Source organism: Copidosoma floridanum, unplaced genomic scaffold (genome assembly GCF_036245765.1).
Source record: "Copidosoma floridanum isolate Cflo_tuat_1 unplaced genomic scaffold, Cflo_Japanese_pri ptg000021l, whole genome shotgun sequence".
Lineage (NCBI taxonomy): Eukaryota > Metazoa > Arthropoda > Insecta > Hymenoptera > Encyrtidae > Copidosoma > Copidosoma floridanum.
In genome coordinates, this window is record NW_028321898.1 from 6,456,483 (window position 1) to 6,475,994 (window position 19,512).

A 19,512-nucleotide genomic window follows, 5' to 3' on the forward strand; every position below is an offset into this window, starting at 1 on the left:
AAGGGAATATCTGCGGTGGAACACCTTGCCAGTTAAGCTGACACTTTCTGCTCCAATGGTGCATCGGGTCCACTCACCACTGTGTAGCATTTCCCCGAAGAAGACCCGTAATTCAGGACATCCACTCCTCGATGGTTAAGCCAAAGCATTGGATCTAGACTAATTAGTATCTCCGGAAAAGCCCTCTGTTTCAGGGACCACTTCTCACAGGTAAGGATGGCGATCTCTGTCTGACGCGATGTCTGGCATCGGACCCGCTTATTAGACGAAAGAAGGAAGGCCTGAAGTCCGAAAATTTCTTTCACCTCGAATTGATATTTTATGTTTTCGAGTGCGCTTAATACAAAAAAATGGTTAAAAAATTTCTTGTATTGTATTGTAGTTCATTGCAAAAAAAGCGTTTTCATGTAGTTTTTTTCGAAAATGCCTATATTTCGAAAACGGTAATGCTTATCAAAAAACGGCTTACATTAATCGAAAGAGCGGAAAAAATGCATTACGTAGCACTATTAGTTCAATTTTGTTCAGCGTAAAATTTTGAGAGAAACGGCTGAGAAGATGATATTGCATCTATATTGATATATGATATGTGCATACGCACTACGATACTAAGAATTTTTTTCCTATTTTTTCCATGATCAGCACACTCAAATACATAACAAATAAAAAATTCGAGGTAAAAGAAATTTCCAGACTTCAGGTCTTCGTTTCTTGGTCTAAATCCCTACCTACAGCCATAACACTGTTTTGCATTTACCCAGGGTTGAAGACCTGTGGGGCAAAGAAAAAAATCCTGAACTAACTAAAGGAATATTTCACACAAAAACCCGCCCCGAAACAGCCGGAGTTGCATAGGAACTTTTACCAGTGATAAAAGTTTTTGAAACAATTTGCACTCACCGGGAATTGAACCCATAACCCCTAAACGAATAACAAGCCTCAAACGTAAACCTCCTTTAACAAGCGATTTGTGTATTTAATAATCATACATTAAATATTAATTTTTCAAGTAGTAGTATTTATGAAATTATTTAATAAAAACAATTTTTTAATTAACTTGTTATTTGCTTTCACGATTTTCGTACGTATTTTCGTAACAATTAATTATTTATTGTGAGAATGACTTAGTCATCAAATGACTGCAATTTGAAATGTTTGAATTTTATCAATACAGAAAAAAGACATAATGATAAAAGCTAGTTAAATAAATGACACATTTGAGATTTTCATTGCGTTTAACTACTGAGTATTTTATCTAAAAAATTTTTTGGGAAAAGTAATTTAATTTCTAATTAGCTTAAAGAAGAAATTGCTGAGAATTATACGACAAAGAAGTTCAATCAAAGATAGGAAATGAAAAGATCATCATAGATACAAATCATAAAACTGTATTTTTTAAGCAAATTTTTTCGTTTGGTGAATTTATGAACTATTTGTATAAATTAATCTCTGCACACATAAATATGTTAAAAAAATATTTTTATACAAGCAACTTTAAGTAGAAATTTAGTGGGACCATTTTATATCACCGTAGCTATGTTGTACATACTCCGTTTTTATCCAGTACTATTTCATATTTGAGGTATTTCATGTAATTGAGTTTTTTGAAATGAATACTTATAAAAAAAAGGTATGTTTCTGAAATTTCCATGGTTCTTCCTTCTTTTGTCTCTCCCTCACTCTGGAGGACTAGTAAGTGTTCGCACGCATGTAGTTTCTGCTCCTACTTATCACGTTATATCATAAAACTTACATCGGTTTTTTGAGTTTGTACTGTTCCAGTAAATTATGACTCCTGCTGGCTCAAGTTTGTGAGCATTAAACAGCGTGGCTCTAGATATTAGAGCCAGGAGTCGTAACAAAGTGTTGGAATTCTTTGCAAGAATCGCCGACGCCAATTCAGCCATCATCATTGTGGCCAATGCGCAGTCTCAACCAAAACGAAGCCTAATCCAAAACACCATCGCTCGTGCGCACCGATGAGCTGTAATTGAGGACTTCGCTTTTTGCTGCTGTGCAAGTGTTTGTGTAATTCTAAGTGATGGGAGACGATAGTGGGGGAAGTGAGAGTGAGTTTCATGCTGCGATTAACTCTTCGCCTCTACTCTCACGCGACGATGTTTTGAAAATGATAAGTCAAGCGAACACTCACCGCGATTTTATGATCGATGCTCTTAAAAACGAAAAAAGTACAACTATCAAGGGCCAACTACGCAAGACGATTTCTTGTTTTAGTAATGTCTTGACCAAAATTATGAATGCTTATTTATGCAAGTTGAGCGCACGTGTGGCTCTTGTGTTGATTCCATGCAAAGTGTATGTAAGAAAATCGAGAGTGCCAGTGTTGGTCTCTCAAAATGCGTTACGCAAGCGAGTAAAAAAATCGATAAAGCAACTGAAGCGTTCTCGAATACTGTCGATAAAGTGCGTAAAGATATTGAAAGCGTCTCTTTGAAAGCGAGTGAGGCTTGCTCCAAAGTCGCAGACCAAGCGATTAAAAGTATAGAAAACGCTTCTGCTAAAGTGAGTGAGGTCATGTCAGCTGGTGTAAGCCACAATAACCGAACGTATTCAAATGTCACTTCTACCCGTGTTGATCAAAAAGTTGTACTTAGTCGCAGTAAGCCGTATATCGTGCAGAAATGCGATCCCGTTACTATCGGTCCGCGTGATAATGCTAAAGCTACTTTCCCAACGTCGAAATCTACTCACGAGGCGGTAAAAAAGCAATTATTCCATCGCAACTGAAAATATGCGTCAGTAGGGTAATTTACACTGGTAATAGCGCGATTATACTTAAAGGTGGTTCACTTGACTGCAATGTTATACAAAATCAGCTCACAGCAGCATGCTCAGAACTGGAAGTAAAAACTAATGCTGCTAAAAATCCGCGACTTATATATATATGTTATATATATATATATATATATATATATATATATATATATATATATATATATATATATATATTACTTAAAAGAATTTATATCTACTTTTGGAGTGCATGTTCTAGGAATCAGCGAATCTTTTCTAAAGCAACACCATGACTCGGCATGGTATAGCATTCCTCACTATGCTCTATTGAGGCATGATCGCATAGATCGCGGTGGTGGTGGTGTTGCTATGTACGTCCACGACTCGATGAAACCTTATGTTGTTGCAATGAGGACCTTAACAGCATTGCCAACTGGGCACGATTAAATCGTCTCCTCATAAATACTGACAAGACTGGTGCTATGTGGCTCGGTTCTAGGCATTTTATGTCCAAGTTCTCTTTAACTTCAATCCCTGATATTTTACTAAACAATAGCATCGTTCAGGTTACCGATACGTTAAAGATTTTGGGAATTACGCTCGACTCGACGCTTATCTCCAGAACTGAGTGCGGTATCATTACGAGAAAGTGCTCAGCTGCTATGTACCGTCTCCGACGGTGTGGCAACTCGTTGATGCTTCCCTGCAAACTCACTTTAGTCAAGGCGTTAATCTTGCCATATTTTGATTATTGCTCTGGACTGTTTAGTGAACTCTCTAATGAGCTTGCGTTAAAACTGAGTAGAAGTATGAACGCCGCTATCCGGTTTGTAACAGGCGTTCGGAAAAGCGATCATATTTCTCCTTCGTACATCAAACTTAACTTACTGCCATACGTGTACAGAATAAAGTACTTAAATCTTTCATTTCTTGCATCTATTTTCTGCAACGATGAGCCAGTATATCTCGCGGTTAGGTTTAAGTTTAGGCCACCTGATCGGCCTGGATCGAAGCGCGCGTCGCACCTTGATCTAGTACAACACAGCGCTCATCTAGATTATCTGCCTAGCAGGTCAAAGTACCTTGCTTCTTGGGCTTCTAGACTGATCTCACAACACTGGCCTATAGCGACGTGCTTGGTGAGGCATTGTGTCCGAGCCTTTCGCGTAAACATTACGCCAGCTATTTTTTATATTCTTGTTATTCATTAATTATTGAATCATTCTTTTGATAATTCTTTTCTAACGATTTTCAATTAATTTATTTGTTTTAAGAATAGCGTATTGAACTTTACGATTGTTCAAACACTTCAATAAGTTTTCATGCGAACGAGCGTCTTATGCCGTTTATGTAATTCGAGCCACGCGCTCCTGTGTATAAAACTTGATTGAATACATGATATTTTCGATTTACACGTTATTTCGCATATTCATTGCGTTGGAAAACTATTTATATGTACTATGACACCTTCCACGAAGTTGTAACGTTAGCCACCATAAGATAATTTATAAGTTTGCGGGTAAGGGATCCTATTACCTTTCCTTTAGATGTTTGATATACTCGTAATATATTGAGTATTGACAAACATCTAAATTTTCCATAGTTCCTATCTTTTTATCTCTACATGGGGCATTAGAAGGGCTGGAGATAATTCTTAGTTTTATTCATGCATTAGATAGAATGTTATGGTCTAGGTAAGTACCGTGAACCCACGACTCCTGTATAGTCAACAACGTGATTTTCTCCTCGGTATTTGGTCGCAAATAATAACGAGAACGTCACAATATAAATACCTGGATATATTTTTGGAAAGCAAATTTTCACGGAACTGATATGAAAAAACGTCGAAAAAGGCCGTAAAACTCGCCAAAAACGAAAAATAGCCTAAAATAGCGCTCGAAAAGACGAAAAAAGTAAGTTTTTATGAATCCCAAATCAGTCCACAATTTTTTCCACAAAAAAATAAAAACCACCAAAAATGGTCATTTGTCGACATTTTTTCACAGGGCTTCTAATGGTCCTGGAAACTTTTTTTGGGACTTAAACCTTAGATAAATACCTAGCTCAGATACATACTTGGTTAAAATTAAAAAAAAAGTTTTAGCTACATTTTAAAAAAAAGTAAAAAAAGGTGTTTTGTGAATGGCAGAGAAATACCGAAAAAGGGTCAAAATTCAAATTTTACAAAGTGATATGTATTCTGCAGATGTTTGTCTACACCATTATTATTATAAATACTTATAATGTCAGCAAGCCTTTGAAAAACGCGTTACAAAATGGGGCAATTTTAGGGCTTTGCGCCCCCTCTAAGGCGAGCCAGCAAAGAGGAAAGAATGCATAGTGGAGGAAGCTTCTCTACAGTGCTCGCTAGACTCAGGCGGGCGAACGCATAAAAGTGAATTCACAGCCTTAAATCCACGGTGCAATAAAAATACTATATCTAGGAAAATGTGGGACCGATTTTGATGTTATTCTTCCAATACGATAAAAACGCGATCACGATCAATTTTTGTCCTTGTACGGAAGCATCATAATATCACACATTAAGATAAAAATGTTGTTGATTTTCAGAACGTTTAATTTTTTACTAGTATTCGTGTGTCACTGTCTGAGATAGCTGAGTCTACTGTTACGTCGGGAAAACGTAACTAGGGTGTTATTAATTTTAGGTCCAAGCTTGCACTTCATGGCCTGGGAAATGAACTGGACTTAGAGTACCATTGAAATAGGGCGAAAAGGTGCTGTGGTCGGCACTTACATTTAATCAGAAGAGTGTATCTCGGCTACGCTGCTTCTATCACGTGTACGAGGAAATAAAATTCAAATTTGCCTTAACGCGTCCTAAAAAAAATTTAATTTTTTTTTCAAGGCACACCTTTGAAATATATTTTTTCTTGTTCTATGAACCCTCAATAACATAAGAAAAATCGTGTACATGAACTTTAGGCTTTGTGACATGGTTTTTAATGGCACAAAAGACTATAACGTTTATTTTTTGGAAAATTCTGTAAGAGCAACGACTTGTACTGCCTTATTAAACCAGCTTCTCGTTTTAATTCTGTACAACATCAAGTGTCTTTTTTGTCAGTAATCTGTCTTGATGATTTAACTAGACTTTATTCCACAACAGAACCCAATTATTAAAAAAGTGACGCTAATAATATAGCTTTCAACTGAAAAATATGCAAATAACTTCCATTGAATTTGAGTTAAAAAATATATTACTATGAAATTTTAAGTTGATAGTTTATCATCTTACATTTAATATTAAAAATAACATCAAAAATATCATAATAAATCACTATACATTATAAATTATTCATTAATCAGACATCACAGTCATTTCCTTATAGTCCAGTAGTTGAAGCACGATAAAATGGTGAGTAAGAAAATTTCTGCCACCTGGAAGGAGATCGTTTTAATCGTTTACAAATTTAGTCTAATTATTGGAAAAAATATTTTTGTCCACCAAAAGCGTCAGCTTTAATTGTTATTTAACAAATTGTGAAAATTAATCGAATTTTTTTCACATTTTGGCTCATAACTTCTTTTCTGTTTGTCTGATTGAAAAAAGTGTTGAAGCAAAATTGTACGTAATAAAATTTTTAATCGATTAAGATTTTTTTGATTATTCACGAATTTGTTTTTTGCAATGTTAAGTTGCAAAAAAGCGTGAAATTTCTCGTTTTGAAAATTAATTTGTATGAATTGATAGTCTTTTTATTTATTGATAAAAATGATTGAAAACTTGGTAATAAGTACGTATTATAAGCATATTTAACCGTGCACAAACTTTTTGTTTATTTTAATAAATGACATCACAGTTAAATTGTGAATTGAAAAATTCATTAGTACGCTCAAAGCGTAAAAATAAGTAAGACACAAAATTACCACGGCATTTTATCAAGAATATAAAGAACGTTAATGCTATAAAAAATTTTTTTGTTTTAATTTCAACTTCTTCTTTTAACTATCATTTTTGCAATTAAATAAATGCTCACAACTTCATTAATTTTAGGTATTGTAAAACACAATTAATTTCTTACAAAAATGAATAGTTTTCTACGTATTTAAAAAAAAATTGATTTTGATACGATGCTCTTGGAAAATGTTACAAACAAATTAGCGTTTTTTACAGCTTTTTAATAAAGTTTGAATTTATCAATTAGAAAAAATTTTTGTAAAAAAATTATTTGTAAATCAGTATTGTATTAATATTTTTACTCTTTGCAGGCATGACCGTTGGTGCACTAATGCATGTCATTCATTACTTACCTACCACTCACAGACGTAAAAGTTTAAGTACTTATTGATTATTAATATATATATATATATATATATATATATATATATATATATATTTCCATGTGTGTATAAACAATTTGTAAATCATAACAGCAGACTACCTGTAAAACAAAAGAAGATATTTTTTTGTCTTAAAATTCAATAATTATTGAGCAATCAAAAAATACACTAATTTGTTTGTAACGTTTGTTTAATAACAATTAAAGTTGATGCTTCTGTTCAACAAAAATGTTTTTTCCAATAATTAGACTAAATTTGTAAACGATTAAAACGATTCCCTTACAGGTGGCAGAAATTTTCTTACTCACCATTTTTTCGTGCTTTGACTACCGGACTATAAGGAAATGACTGTGATGTCTGATTAATGAATAATTTATAATGTATAGTGATTTGTTATGATATTTTTGATGTTATGTTCAATACTCAATGTAAGATGATAAACTATGAACATCAAATTTCATAGTAATGTTTTTTTTTAACTCGAATACAATGGAAGTTATTTGCATATTTTTCAGTTGAAAGCTATATTATTAGCGTCACTTTTTTAATAATTGGGTTCTGTTGTGGAATAAAGTCTAGTTAAATCATCAAGACAGATTTCTGACAAAAAAGACACTTGATGTTGTACAGAATTAAAACGAGAAGCTGGTTTAATAAGGCAGTACAAGTCCTTGCTCTTACAGAATTTTCCAAAAAATAAATATTATAATCTTCTGTGCCATAAAAAACCGTGTCACAAAGCCTTAAGTTCATGTACACGATTTTTCCTTTGTTATTGAGGGTTCATAGAACAAGAAAAAATATATTTTAAAGGTGTGCCTTAAAAAAAAAATTAAATTTTTTTTGGGACGCGTTAAGGCAAATTTGGATTGGATTTCCTCATATAGCGTCTGGTTTCCCGCTGGGTCAGTCGTCTAGCTAGGGTTAGGCTACTTCAGCAATGATGTATACGTGAAGACGCCGATTGCTTTAGAACAGTCGTAGTAGGCAAGGAGGTGAGCTTTTTTTCCACTACGCCTGTTATATATGTGCGTCCGAGCTTTGCACCCCACAAACTTGAAACTGTACGACTGTAACTTCTTAGTTACAGTCGTACAGTTACCGCCATAATTATTGCCATATATGCCGTATGTACGCCATAATTTTTTTTAAGGTAGGTTACCTTAGCTAATACAGTGTTAATTCATGATTTTTCTATCGCTTTTCATGGAAAAACCTTTTTTTCGAAATTATATTTTTTTAGAGCATACCACCAGATTCCAGTGGCGCCTGAGGACATCCCTTAAACAGCCGTTACAACACCGTTTGATTTATTCGAATATTTGGTGACCCCCTTCGGTCTCCGTAACGCGTGTCAGTCCTTTCAGAGGTACATCAACCGCGCTTTGTCTGGTCTTGACTTTGTCTTCGTTTATATCAATGATATCTTGGTGTTTTCATCGAGCCCTGAAGAGCACATTAAACACTTACATTTAGTTTTCGAACGTCTTCGACAGTACGGCCTGCGTCTTAACCTGGCCAAATGTAAATTTATGAAATCCGAACTCGAGTTCCTTGGATACGTTATCAATAAAGATGGTTCGCGAGTCACGCAAAAAAAGGTTCAGACTGTCCTGGATTTTTCCAAGCCTAAGACGGTGGTCGAATTATGTCGAATTCTGGGCTTAATCAATACCTACCGTCGCAGCGTCCCTCATGCTGCTGCTCGATAAGCTTCTTTCAACGCGTTTATCCACGGCTTCAAGAAAAATGACAAAAGCGAAATAGCTTGGACGCCCGAAGCTGAGTCGGCATTCAATCAGGTCAAGGAAGATCTGGCGAACGCGGCCTTGCTTTGTCATCCGTCTGTTGACGCTCAAGTACATCTGGTTACCGAAGCGTCTGATTTCGCTATAGGTGCTGCTCTAGAGCAGTGGCAAGATGACGAATGGAAGCCCTTAGGTTTTTTTTCTAAAAAATTTTCTCCGGCTCAAACTCGATATAGCGCGTATGACCGCGAGTTGACCGCTATTCATAAAGCAATCAAATACTTCAGAGATTCTCTGGAGGGTAGAGATTTCTACGTTTTGACCGATCATAAGCGGCAAATTTACACCTTTCTCCAAAAAGCCGAAAAGGCCGCTCATCGTCAAAGCCGTCAGCTTAGCTATATTTCGCAATTTACAACGCGTATCGTCCATGTTGCAGGCTCAGAAAATACAGTTGCTGACACGTTATCACGGGTCAACTTAATCCGCCTCCCTGTTGAATTTTATATCCTCGAACTAGCGCAAGCTCAAAAAACGGATAGCGAGCTTTCGGAGCTTCAGAAAGATCCCGAAAAACATTCACTGAAATTCAAATACATTGAGTGGGGGCAGGGTCACATCCGCGTGTGTTGCGACGTGACAGGCGATATCCTCCATCCTTACATACCAAAGCCTCTTCGTCGGCGTGTTTTCAATCTTTTCCACGACTCATATTTATTGACGATTATAGACAGATTTTCTCGTTGGCCGGAAGCGATTCCTTTGAAGGATACTTCCGCAACATCTATCTCTAGAGATTTCTTTGACAACTGGGTGTCTCGATTTGGTCGTTCAGAGACTTTAACGACTGACCAGGGATCCCAGTTCGAATCGGAAATTTTTTATGCTCTGCTCAAGTTTGAATTTGAATTTGAATAGTTCATTGAGGCTAAGGACTCAGGGTCCTTAATAGCCAAAGCTTAATACATTGCCTTACATTTGGCGGAAATAGTAGGCACGCAGGCCCGCTTACATTGTTTGAGATTCAAGCTGTGTGTCTAATCTAATGCATATTAGTAATTAAGATAAGAGAAGAAAAAAGTATAGATAAATTTAACATAAAATTTGAATAAAAATAAGATAAAATTCAATACTGAAGTGCAGTAAATAAACAAAATAATTGATAGTCATATCACATCCCTCAATTGAGCCGCAAATCTATTGATTCCAAATATTGCAAGAGGTCGATCTTGAAGTTGGGTGAAGCAGCCTTTTTCCGAAGCCTGACTGGTAGATTATTCCACAATCTCGCCGCTCCCACCGCAAAGCTGCATCTATAAGACTCCGTTCTGGCCCAGGGAACTGTAAGGTCAGATACAGACGACCTTTCAGAGTACTCAGCACGAGCAGCTCGAAAATTGATGTTGACATCAAGGTACCCCGGGACCTTATAGCGTATGACCGAGACAAGTAGACAAATGGTGACATATTTAATTCTACCTTCCAGACTCAGAATTGAGTACTTTTTGTACACAGGCGTGATGTGATGCCACTTGGGCGTACCATCTACAAAGTGCAGTGCAGCGTTTTTGCATCGTTCAAGCTTGCGTCTCATTTCACCAGAGATGCCGAAGAAAAGAGACGCGCAGTACTCCAGATAAGGAAAAACTAGCAGCTTGACAAGCAGCAGCCGAGTATCCACCGGCAAACAATCTCTGCATCTTTGAAGACACGATAATGTGCCAAAGCACTTCCTGGAAACCGCAGTGCAATGAGCTCTGAGTGTAAGTTCACTGTCCAGGACAACACCAAACACAGTAATCTCTGATGAAAACTCTAGAGGAACATTGCCCATAATAAGAGTAGGTGGATCAGTTAAGTTGATAGGTACCAAGCGCTGTCGTACTGCGCCGTACCATCCAGCTTCCGATGACATAATCGAGCGCTGGCACAGAAACGTGAAAGCAACCTTCATGTGCCACAGCGCCGGTGCGAATTGGGTCCGCCAGCTTTCACCAGTTCTTCTAGGGATGAAGACGCACGTGCGGTTAGACACGGGCTCTTCCCCAGCCGAATTCTTGTACGATACCACGCTAAGCGTACCCGGCGAATCCTGTCTCGAAGACGACTTCGCGGCCAACCCGCAGTATTTCTTGGAAGAATTCCGCGAGCATATGCGTAACATCAAGCCAGTCCCTGTTAAACATCGCTGCAAACCCAAGGCATTTTTCTTTAAAGACCTACGTACCTGTTCACATGTTTTTTCAAAAATCTTTAGAAAGACCCTACTCAGGACCACATAAGGTTCTCGACTGGATTTCTGATTTAAACTACAAAATCGAGGTTAACGAATCCTCTCGTGTTGTGTCAACGGAGTTGCTCAAACCAGCGCATTTCATCCCAGATGACCTGCAGCTGCCCGCCGCTCCTGCTACATTCTCGTTGCCTAACACCCGTCTTGACCCACCGATAAGAATTTAAAAAACTTATTCAAATAAAAAAATGAGCACTTATCAACCTAAAAAAAGCGTAACAATCAATAATAATGCGAATCAAGTATGTTATATGAAGTAGCGTTCTTATCGTAACCGAATATTAAAAATGTATCCTCTTCAAATTTTGTATGCGTATAAATATTTATTATTATTGTAAAGCGCGTAACGCTGCATTTAGTCACTTTGACTCTCGTGACTGCATGACTCAAGACTGATGTTTACACCTAATCCCGTCTCAATAGTTCTTTACATGCATTTCCTAAGCAAAGTTGTATTTATTCTATTAAAGACTGTTAGAATAACTGGGGGGAGTAGTGTAGGGGTACCGACCGAGTAGGCCAAGCGGGAGTGTATAAAAAACTCCCTAGAACGTCTAGTCTAGTTACAATATAGTTACTACGCCACGCGACTCCTGCGCGAGTCACTCTACGCTAAGCTGTTGCCGAAGACAGTTGTAAGGAAAAGGCATACCTAAATAAAGACTTAAATACTACGAGTCATAAAGTTAATCTCACCTTACTACCAATTCCTTCCCGGACATTCGACCTTGCAGAAGGGAGCTGCCCAAGCCAATTATCCTGGCATCACATCTCCTACAAGCATCAACGGTAAAGCGTTGGCAAGATTTGCTAGATAAACGGATCAAATTTGGTTTTTTTCCCAGAAAAGACATGTTGCACTTTCAAAGCCTAAGATCTTACATAATTTTTCGGATAAAATTAAGCGACACGTGTTTTTACTGCTCACTGTTTCGTAACTTAGCCCCTACGTAACTTTTTCTTTCCAAACTGAAAACTACGTGATCTCGCGTGGTATCACAACTACTGATTTCTTATACCTTTTCTTCGATATTTGCGTATAGACCAGAGGAAAGCAATTACTAACATGAGTTTACAGGACGTTCTCTTGTTGTACATTGTTGTGTAGTCGTGGTATGCATTATACACGTTTTTATTTCACTATCTTTTACCGTATGTTAAAACGTAAATGGTAATTGAATCTCTGTTATATCAACACTCCATCGACCATAGAAAATTGATTTTTTGAGGTAATCTCGTCACGTAATGCGTAGTAGTATTATCAGAGTAAGACTGCAACCTACTGTTGTTAGTCAACAGAACGTCAAATTCGTCCTCCATTTTATATCTTTTAAATAATTACTCTCTACCCAGGAATCAAATTTCACAGGATACCCTCTCCAGCTGACGGAATATTTTTTAGAAAGTCCTTTACCTCAACTTTTCACTTCCTTGTAAAAGAAGCCGTCAATGTCTTCGTCAACCAAATCTCTGAGAAAATATACTGGAGGTTGTAGCGTGTTAGAGATACGTTCAATTTTAAACAAATTCAAAGTACAACTGCTTTCGTAACCTTTGGCAAAGACACTTCTTGACTTGCTAATACGAACTCAATCTCCGATATAATACTTTGGATTTTTATAAATATTTCTGCTGTAACGTTACTTTATATTTTCATGTACCTGCGCCACATTGTGTAAAGTCACGTTGGCTGGCACCATCTTTGTTGACGTATGCTTTGTACGATTGTATGCCTCTATTATACTTGGAAGAACGTTTAAGAAGCGACGATTGTTTGTGTGTGTTAAGTATCGCCATATTCTTTCTTTTAATAGTTCTTGTAAAACGTTCAGCTATTGCAGCCTTCGTCTGTGGGCTACGTGCTACTCTGTATACAATTTCATTTTCTCGTAAAACGGATTCTTAATAGGTTCCGCTCAAGCGTATTTGTTGACGACATCAATGACAACGAGAACATGAGCATACTCATCATTGTAAGTTTTTAAAGCTCTTAAATCCATGAAATTAGCTTCCAACACGTCGTCAAAGTTACGTATGTTATAGCTTCTTCTGGGAAAGTGATTCCTTATTGGTATATGGAAGTTATAGGCATCTTAACTCTCTAGCCAACTAATAACGTTTGATCGCTAATATTTACTTTTCACAGTACTCGCGAGTTAGTTACTACCTACGTATGTAGTTGGTCGCACCGCATCGTAGTAAAGTTTTTGCAAAGTAAAATGAATTAATCTTTTTTTTTTAGGACTAAGATCCTTTAGCTCTTTTGATGCTAGAAAAAAACATCACAAATTAGTCCGGCTCTAGCCGTATGTGCGCGTGGCCGATCGAAGTCCACAGATTCACCCTTTTTTATTCCATGCATTTTGACCCCCTGAACACCATAAGCAAGAGTGGATAACTTGAATCATTGCTGTTCAATTGTTATTAATAAATTTTTGTAACAAATTAAAAAATCCAATTTTGCTTTAAAAAAAATTTGGTAACTTTCTTTGGCTCATTTTGAACAAAAAACCAATTGGGATGTATATACCTGAACTCCATAGATTTTGAGTAAAATATTCTTCAAGATCGAAAAAATGCATTTTTTACGATTTTCGACCATGTGTTTCTCAGCTGCTATTGCATTTTTTTCAACTCACCTAGACTTAAATTTTACCTCAAAGCACGTACTTTTGAATAAAAAAAGATTTATAAACGTCAGTTGCTTGACTGCAATATAGCTGATCTGCGAATAGTCATTTTCATAGCCTACTTTATATCTATATACAATCTGCGCATATAATATGAAGATTCAATTCGTAGACAGGTAGGAGGTACAAAAACGATGCAATAGCAGCTAAGTAACACGTGGTCGAAAATCGTAAAAAATGCATTTTTTCGATCTTGAGGAATTTTTTACTCAAAATCAATGGGGTTGAGATATATACATCCCAATTGGTTTTTTGTTTAAAATAAGCCAAAGAATGTTACCAATTTTTTTTTTTTAAACTGGATTTTTTAATTTGTTACTAAAATTTGTTAATAACTATTGAACGGCAACGATTTAAGTAATACACCCTTGCTTATAGTGTTAAGGGGGTCAAAATGCATAGAATAAAAAGGGTGACTGTTCGCTCATTTAACAGTGTTTTTTCTGCAAGCATACGCGAAAAAGTAAATTCAGCCAGCACCTAATCGGCTTTTAGACGTTCGCCCTTTTCCTCCGTAGCGTAGGGAAGATCGTGCTGGCAACATGATTCGTCCAAGGGGTTTCTATCCACATCACCGTGCTTGATGCGCTTCGATAGCTTCGTTTTAGGACCGCAAAATTTTTATCCAGGTACATGCATCTCAAACGGTAGCAAGTCGATTGAAGCGTCGAGAGTACTGTTTTTTCCTTTTTTCATGAGTTTTACTTTTGTTTCCTTACCTCGGTTACTTTTCCGCTCAACCGACACCGTGTTCGTACTTGTTGTGATGAAAGCATAATTTAAAAAATTTTTTTTCATTTTTCGGCCACGCCGTTGATTCAGTATCACTTTTATTAAGGAAGCTCCCTTTATTCGACGTAGATATTGGACTCTTATTTTGTCGATTTTGATTTGTCGACGTCGTCCTTAATCAGTAATTTTAATACTTGGGCGTTTCCGATACACTTTTGTGGGATGTTTTCCATACGAAGTGTACCTGCAAACTGATCACGCCTCACTGGTGTGAGTTTATTTCTGTTCCTCAAGGCATCGTTCACCAGATCAACAATGTTCGACTGTGGTATGCTAACGCCACCAATGACGTAATGATCATTGCCCCACTCAAAGTTACCAGCAGCGCGCAATTGTCGTACGATAACTGCAGCTTTTTCGGTATGCTTTCTATAACCTCGTCATCCTGTCTTTCTTTTTCTTTACGCTTTTTTTCGTCCCCATCGACTTCGTAGTCAGAGGGATCGTTATCTTGTGATACTTAGGCGTTTTTCGTGATCGCGTCAGCATGTCGTTTTCTTCCACTGTCCAATTTCGTAAGGTGTAAATATCATTGAAAAGCTTGTTGGTTAATTTTCCATTTTTCTTGCTTACCAACAGACGGTAAATTTAAGATGTCATTCATTTCTGCGTCGAGCCGACACATCGTTGTACCCAGTGTTTGCACAGACTTTAAACCATCATTGAGGAATGTGTTTCGTATTCGGTGAGTGCTTTTCTAAGGTAAAAGAATAATTTTTTTGCATGCTTCATGTCTGATACAGCACCGACAACACCATTTCAAAGATCGGACCCAATTAAGCAGGTAAGAAACTTTCTCCCTGTTGTACGATGATTTTTTGTCTTCGACGACGAATGAATTTTTGCGTTAGCGAGTTTTTGAGAACGCTGTCATGTATACGCAACCGTTTTTTGTGCTACAGTTAGCGAAACGTTTCCTTCGAGAATGTTTAAGGCACACTCGCAAAAGTACATGATTAGCGTCTTATCGGATTTACGCAACAGAACTTTCTGTTGTGTAGTGTCAAGATGATAAAAAACCCTTAAAATGGCTACGGGTTCTTGACCAAACGGAGAACGTGACTTTGATGCCATTACAATGATACGATTGGAACTTGGTTCACCGTGTCGCTTCTCTGCGGATAACCAAATGGTCGCAAAGTAGGGTTCCGCCGCCACTGCCGCTGCTCAAACTTATAGCTGGGATTGCCTACTAAATAAATTTTTCTGAAAGTTTTGTAACTACCATTAAGATAATTTTGTTTTTAAAGTTAAAGAATGGGCTAATGTGAAATTTTTTGGAATACGTTTTATTAAAAAATAAAGTATTATCATCCATTTTAATGTTTGTGCCAATTTTAATCATAAACTATCAGCCGTAACGGTGGATGATTTGCAATAAAGTTTAATTTACTCAGTTTTGGACTCATTTTGTCGGTTAGTTGTTTAAGCGTTCACCGTTGAAAGATAAACGATCGAACCAAAAGCCACGGTCGTACTTTAAGCAAGTGCGCATTTGCCCTTTCTTTACTCCATCATTATACTCTACAAAATGGCTAACCAAAAATTGATTGAGTCATCATTGTGCACATTTTGTTTATTTTCGTTGCACGCAACATTACAAACTTTAGAGTCATACTACCAGGTGGTATGTCATCTAGATTTTCGGGTCACTATCTCATGCGAGAATATCACCTGAGATCTCAGCTGAAATACCCAAAAAAATTGTAGCTCGTTAAACTGTACCTTTTTAGGTATATATATATGTATGATTTCTTTTAAAAATCTCAATAGTTTTTGCAGTAGCATAATAAAAGAATCACGTAAACATTGCATTTATAAGATCTGTAGAAATATCGCAATTTTTTGGCATATAAGATTTGTTTAAGATAAGCATATTACATTTTCAAATAGATCCACAAGTTGTATTTTTTTGACAACATAAAAAAGAAGGGGTCCAAGTATGAGTAAAAGTGTGTATATAAGTGCATACATGTGGGAAAAACAATGGCTAGCGTTGCTGCACATATGTGAGCATACCTTAATCAGGAATGAAAGAATTTTAAAAGACTAAAGCACAATAAAAATTAATTATAGTATTTATACAGTACATAAAAATTTTTTTTTTGATTTTTGAAAATTTTAAATGACTATTAAAAAACGGTATAAACGATTATTATTATAAAAGTGAATAAATAATTATTGATACATAAGAAAGCTGCTTTGATAAAATATACAATTTTTTTATTTTTTAATAAAGGTGGCTAAAAAAATAGTTTATTAAATGAATTATTAATTAATTAATGTAACTTATAGGCAAACTAAATAAATTAATAAACAGTAAATGAAGATTTACTAAGAAAATAAGTTACGAACCATGATAACATGAAGGAATCGAATCCTCAGAATACGGACCATTTATAGTAGAGAGATTGAGAGCCTTGGCTTGTGTGCAAAAGATGGCGGGTTTAAACCATTAGGATCCTTTATTTTTTTTCTTTTTTTAAGAAATAAAATTCCCGAAATTAAAAATGTGTGCTGAGGTGGCATGAAGTTGTATTGTGCGGAGAGGACTGGCGCGACATGGCAAGGAGGGTGTGGAAAAGGAGGGAGGATCATGTAAAATCTACTTCCATTACACTTTTTCTCAAGGTTACCAATCTGAAATCGTTGATTCACTCTCGGTCATAACACACTTATAGAAGTATAACTTCAAAAAAGTGTAACTTAGAACCTAGTGCAATCTATAGAGAATTATCGATAAAGCAAAGATTCACTTTCCCTCAGAGATATTTTGTTTCTCCCATTATAAATATTTCATTAGGACTTGAAACATTTTTCGGACGTCTGGCGAAGAAAGAAAGGAAATTTGGACTGAGTACAAGCCATGTCGGCCGTTACCCTCTCTCTTCTCCAAGCACGGCCCCTCCGCGCGTGGTGGAGGAGCTGCTGGCATCAACTAGTGGGCTAGAGTGCGTGTGTGTGTGTGTGTATATCTTTCATATATATATAGGAAAGTGAACACACACACAGTTTGCCAGTACACTATAATATACATACGAAGCTACTCATTTTGTTCCGCTCGCATTTAATCCTTATATACAGTATACGTATTTGAAAAACTGTGTTCTTATATTACGTTTTGATAAAATACATTTTTATATTGTTGTTATAATAACGAAAACTGTAGTTTTTTTTGTCTGAATTATACATTTCCAATCTGATGTTATCAAACAATTTTTATGTTTTCTTCCTGAACTGAATAAATGCGCAGATGCACCTTTCAATTAAAAATAAGAATATAATCTAAGGTAAAATGGGGTATAGTGGGACAACGCAGAAATTGCAGGGTGTAGTGGGACAGAAGGAGAAAATCATAACTGGTAAATTCATTTGTCAAAAAATATCCTTAAAAAATTTTCTAATATTTTTTTATTTCTTAGCTAGATAAGACTCCCAAAATTAATTGTGGTAAACGTTCAAAGGAGAACGAAAAAAATATTTTATCAAACTGTCCAGGCACTCGTTTTACGCATACGTCTTAAACGAGGTATTTCGCCCATTTCAGATGTGACACTAAAGTTGACTATCAAGATGATATACAAAAAATAAAATTTTTTTCGTACGATCAAACTATTTATACGTAATAATATGACACTCAAGAACAAGTTTTCTTAATTAGATCTTGAAAATAATTACTTCGTCATAAAATATAGCCTGTCCTAGTATACCCTTATTTTCTGCAAACACCTAGAACACATGTAGAAGTGGGACGAGGCTTATCACTGCTGTTCCACTACTGCATCCTTTTTTTAAAAACTAAGTATTAGTGGGACAAGTACTTGACAAGACCAAATTCTATTTTTAACGACTGTGATTTCATGCTTTATACTATAGTAATCGTGCGAGTGTCATCAGTCTAATCTTTAATAGTAAAATTAAACTCAAATATGTTTGTAGGATTAGTAGTTAAGTGAATAAGAGCATTGTTACCTGGTAAATATACATAATCTGAAATCTAACCTCAATGCAATCTGTATTGATTTATCCTATCCAATGTAAAGAAAAATCAGCTTTGCAGAAAATGATATATTTTTCAATAATTAATTTTCGTCATTCTAATATTGAAAAAAAACTGAACACAATCAATACCTCTAAAAATTGTCAAAAGAAAAATATAGGTATTAGTAAACTCACAATATATTTTCATTTGGTATTTCAGCCTTTAAAACTTGCTTCTTATCTCCACCGAAGACTAATAATTCTTAATAATCAAATAATTCTCCTTTAAAAAATATATTTTCTGTAACCAATCTTAAGTTAAAGATCAAAAAGGAAGCAGCTAAGGAAAACCGATCCGTGGCGGTTGTTAATAATTTGATACACTACTTAAAAAAGAAAAAAAAAAAAAGAGAGAAAACATTGAAAAAGCAGTAGGTTTTAGTTAATAAACCAGAAAAAAAAGAAATGAAAACGCTTAAGTGTACAAAAAAATTTGAACAAGAAGTTTCAAAACAATAAAAAAACTGTTAGGAAAAAAAAAAAGAAATTAACTTGAAAATTAAAAATTAGAAAAATTTATTAAATAAGAAAATCGGAATGCGAATAATCACCTAATAGTATAGAAAATAAAAAAATGTTTATCTAAACTTGAAAACAATGAAAAATCAATAAGTACGTGTGAAGTTTATTTATAGCAGAGGAAAATAGAAAGAACAAAAAAAATTTTAAGACCATAGAAACTGATATTTATGTTAAACTTGTGTTCTCTATTATTTTCGTAGTTTGTATTATTAATAATTATATTATTTAGTTTAGGTTGTATTATTATTTTTTTTATTTTAATTTATTTCATACTCAACCCCTTTCGGGTTTGGAGGGGTTTCGTTACACATTTAACATTTTTTTTACATAATAATTTAATGATTTTCATATTTTCTTGTAATATCTT

General features: G+C 35.7%; 2 protein-coding genes across 2 annotated transcripts in view; both read right to left on the minus strand.

Annotated features, from left to right (window-relative positions):
* Nucleotides 1-19,512, minus strand: part of SmF (small ribonucleoprotein particle protein SmF) — a 54,357-nt gene that overhangs the window by 25,566 nt on the left and 9,279 nt on the right. The gene's annotated exons all lie outside the window — the stretch shown is intronic.
* LOC149374105 (uncharacterized) lies at nucleotides 9,988-10,761 on the minus strand. Its single transcript, XM_089594447.1, has one exon. It carries the CDS (start codon nucleotides 10,759-10,761, stop codon nucleotides 9,988-9,990), a length of 774 nt encoding a protein of 257 aa, XP_089450573.1.

Bases quoted from the DNA above. Each gene is read 5' to 3' on its own strand.
- LOC149374105 (XM_089594447.1), bottom strand. From the start codon at position 10,761: ATGAAGGTTGCTTTCACGTTTCTGTGCCAGCGCTCGATTATGTCATCG.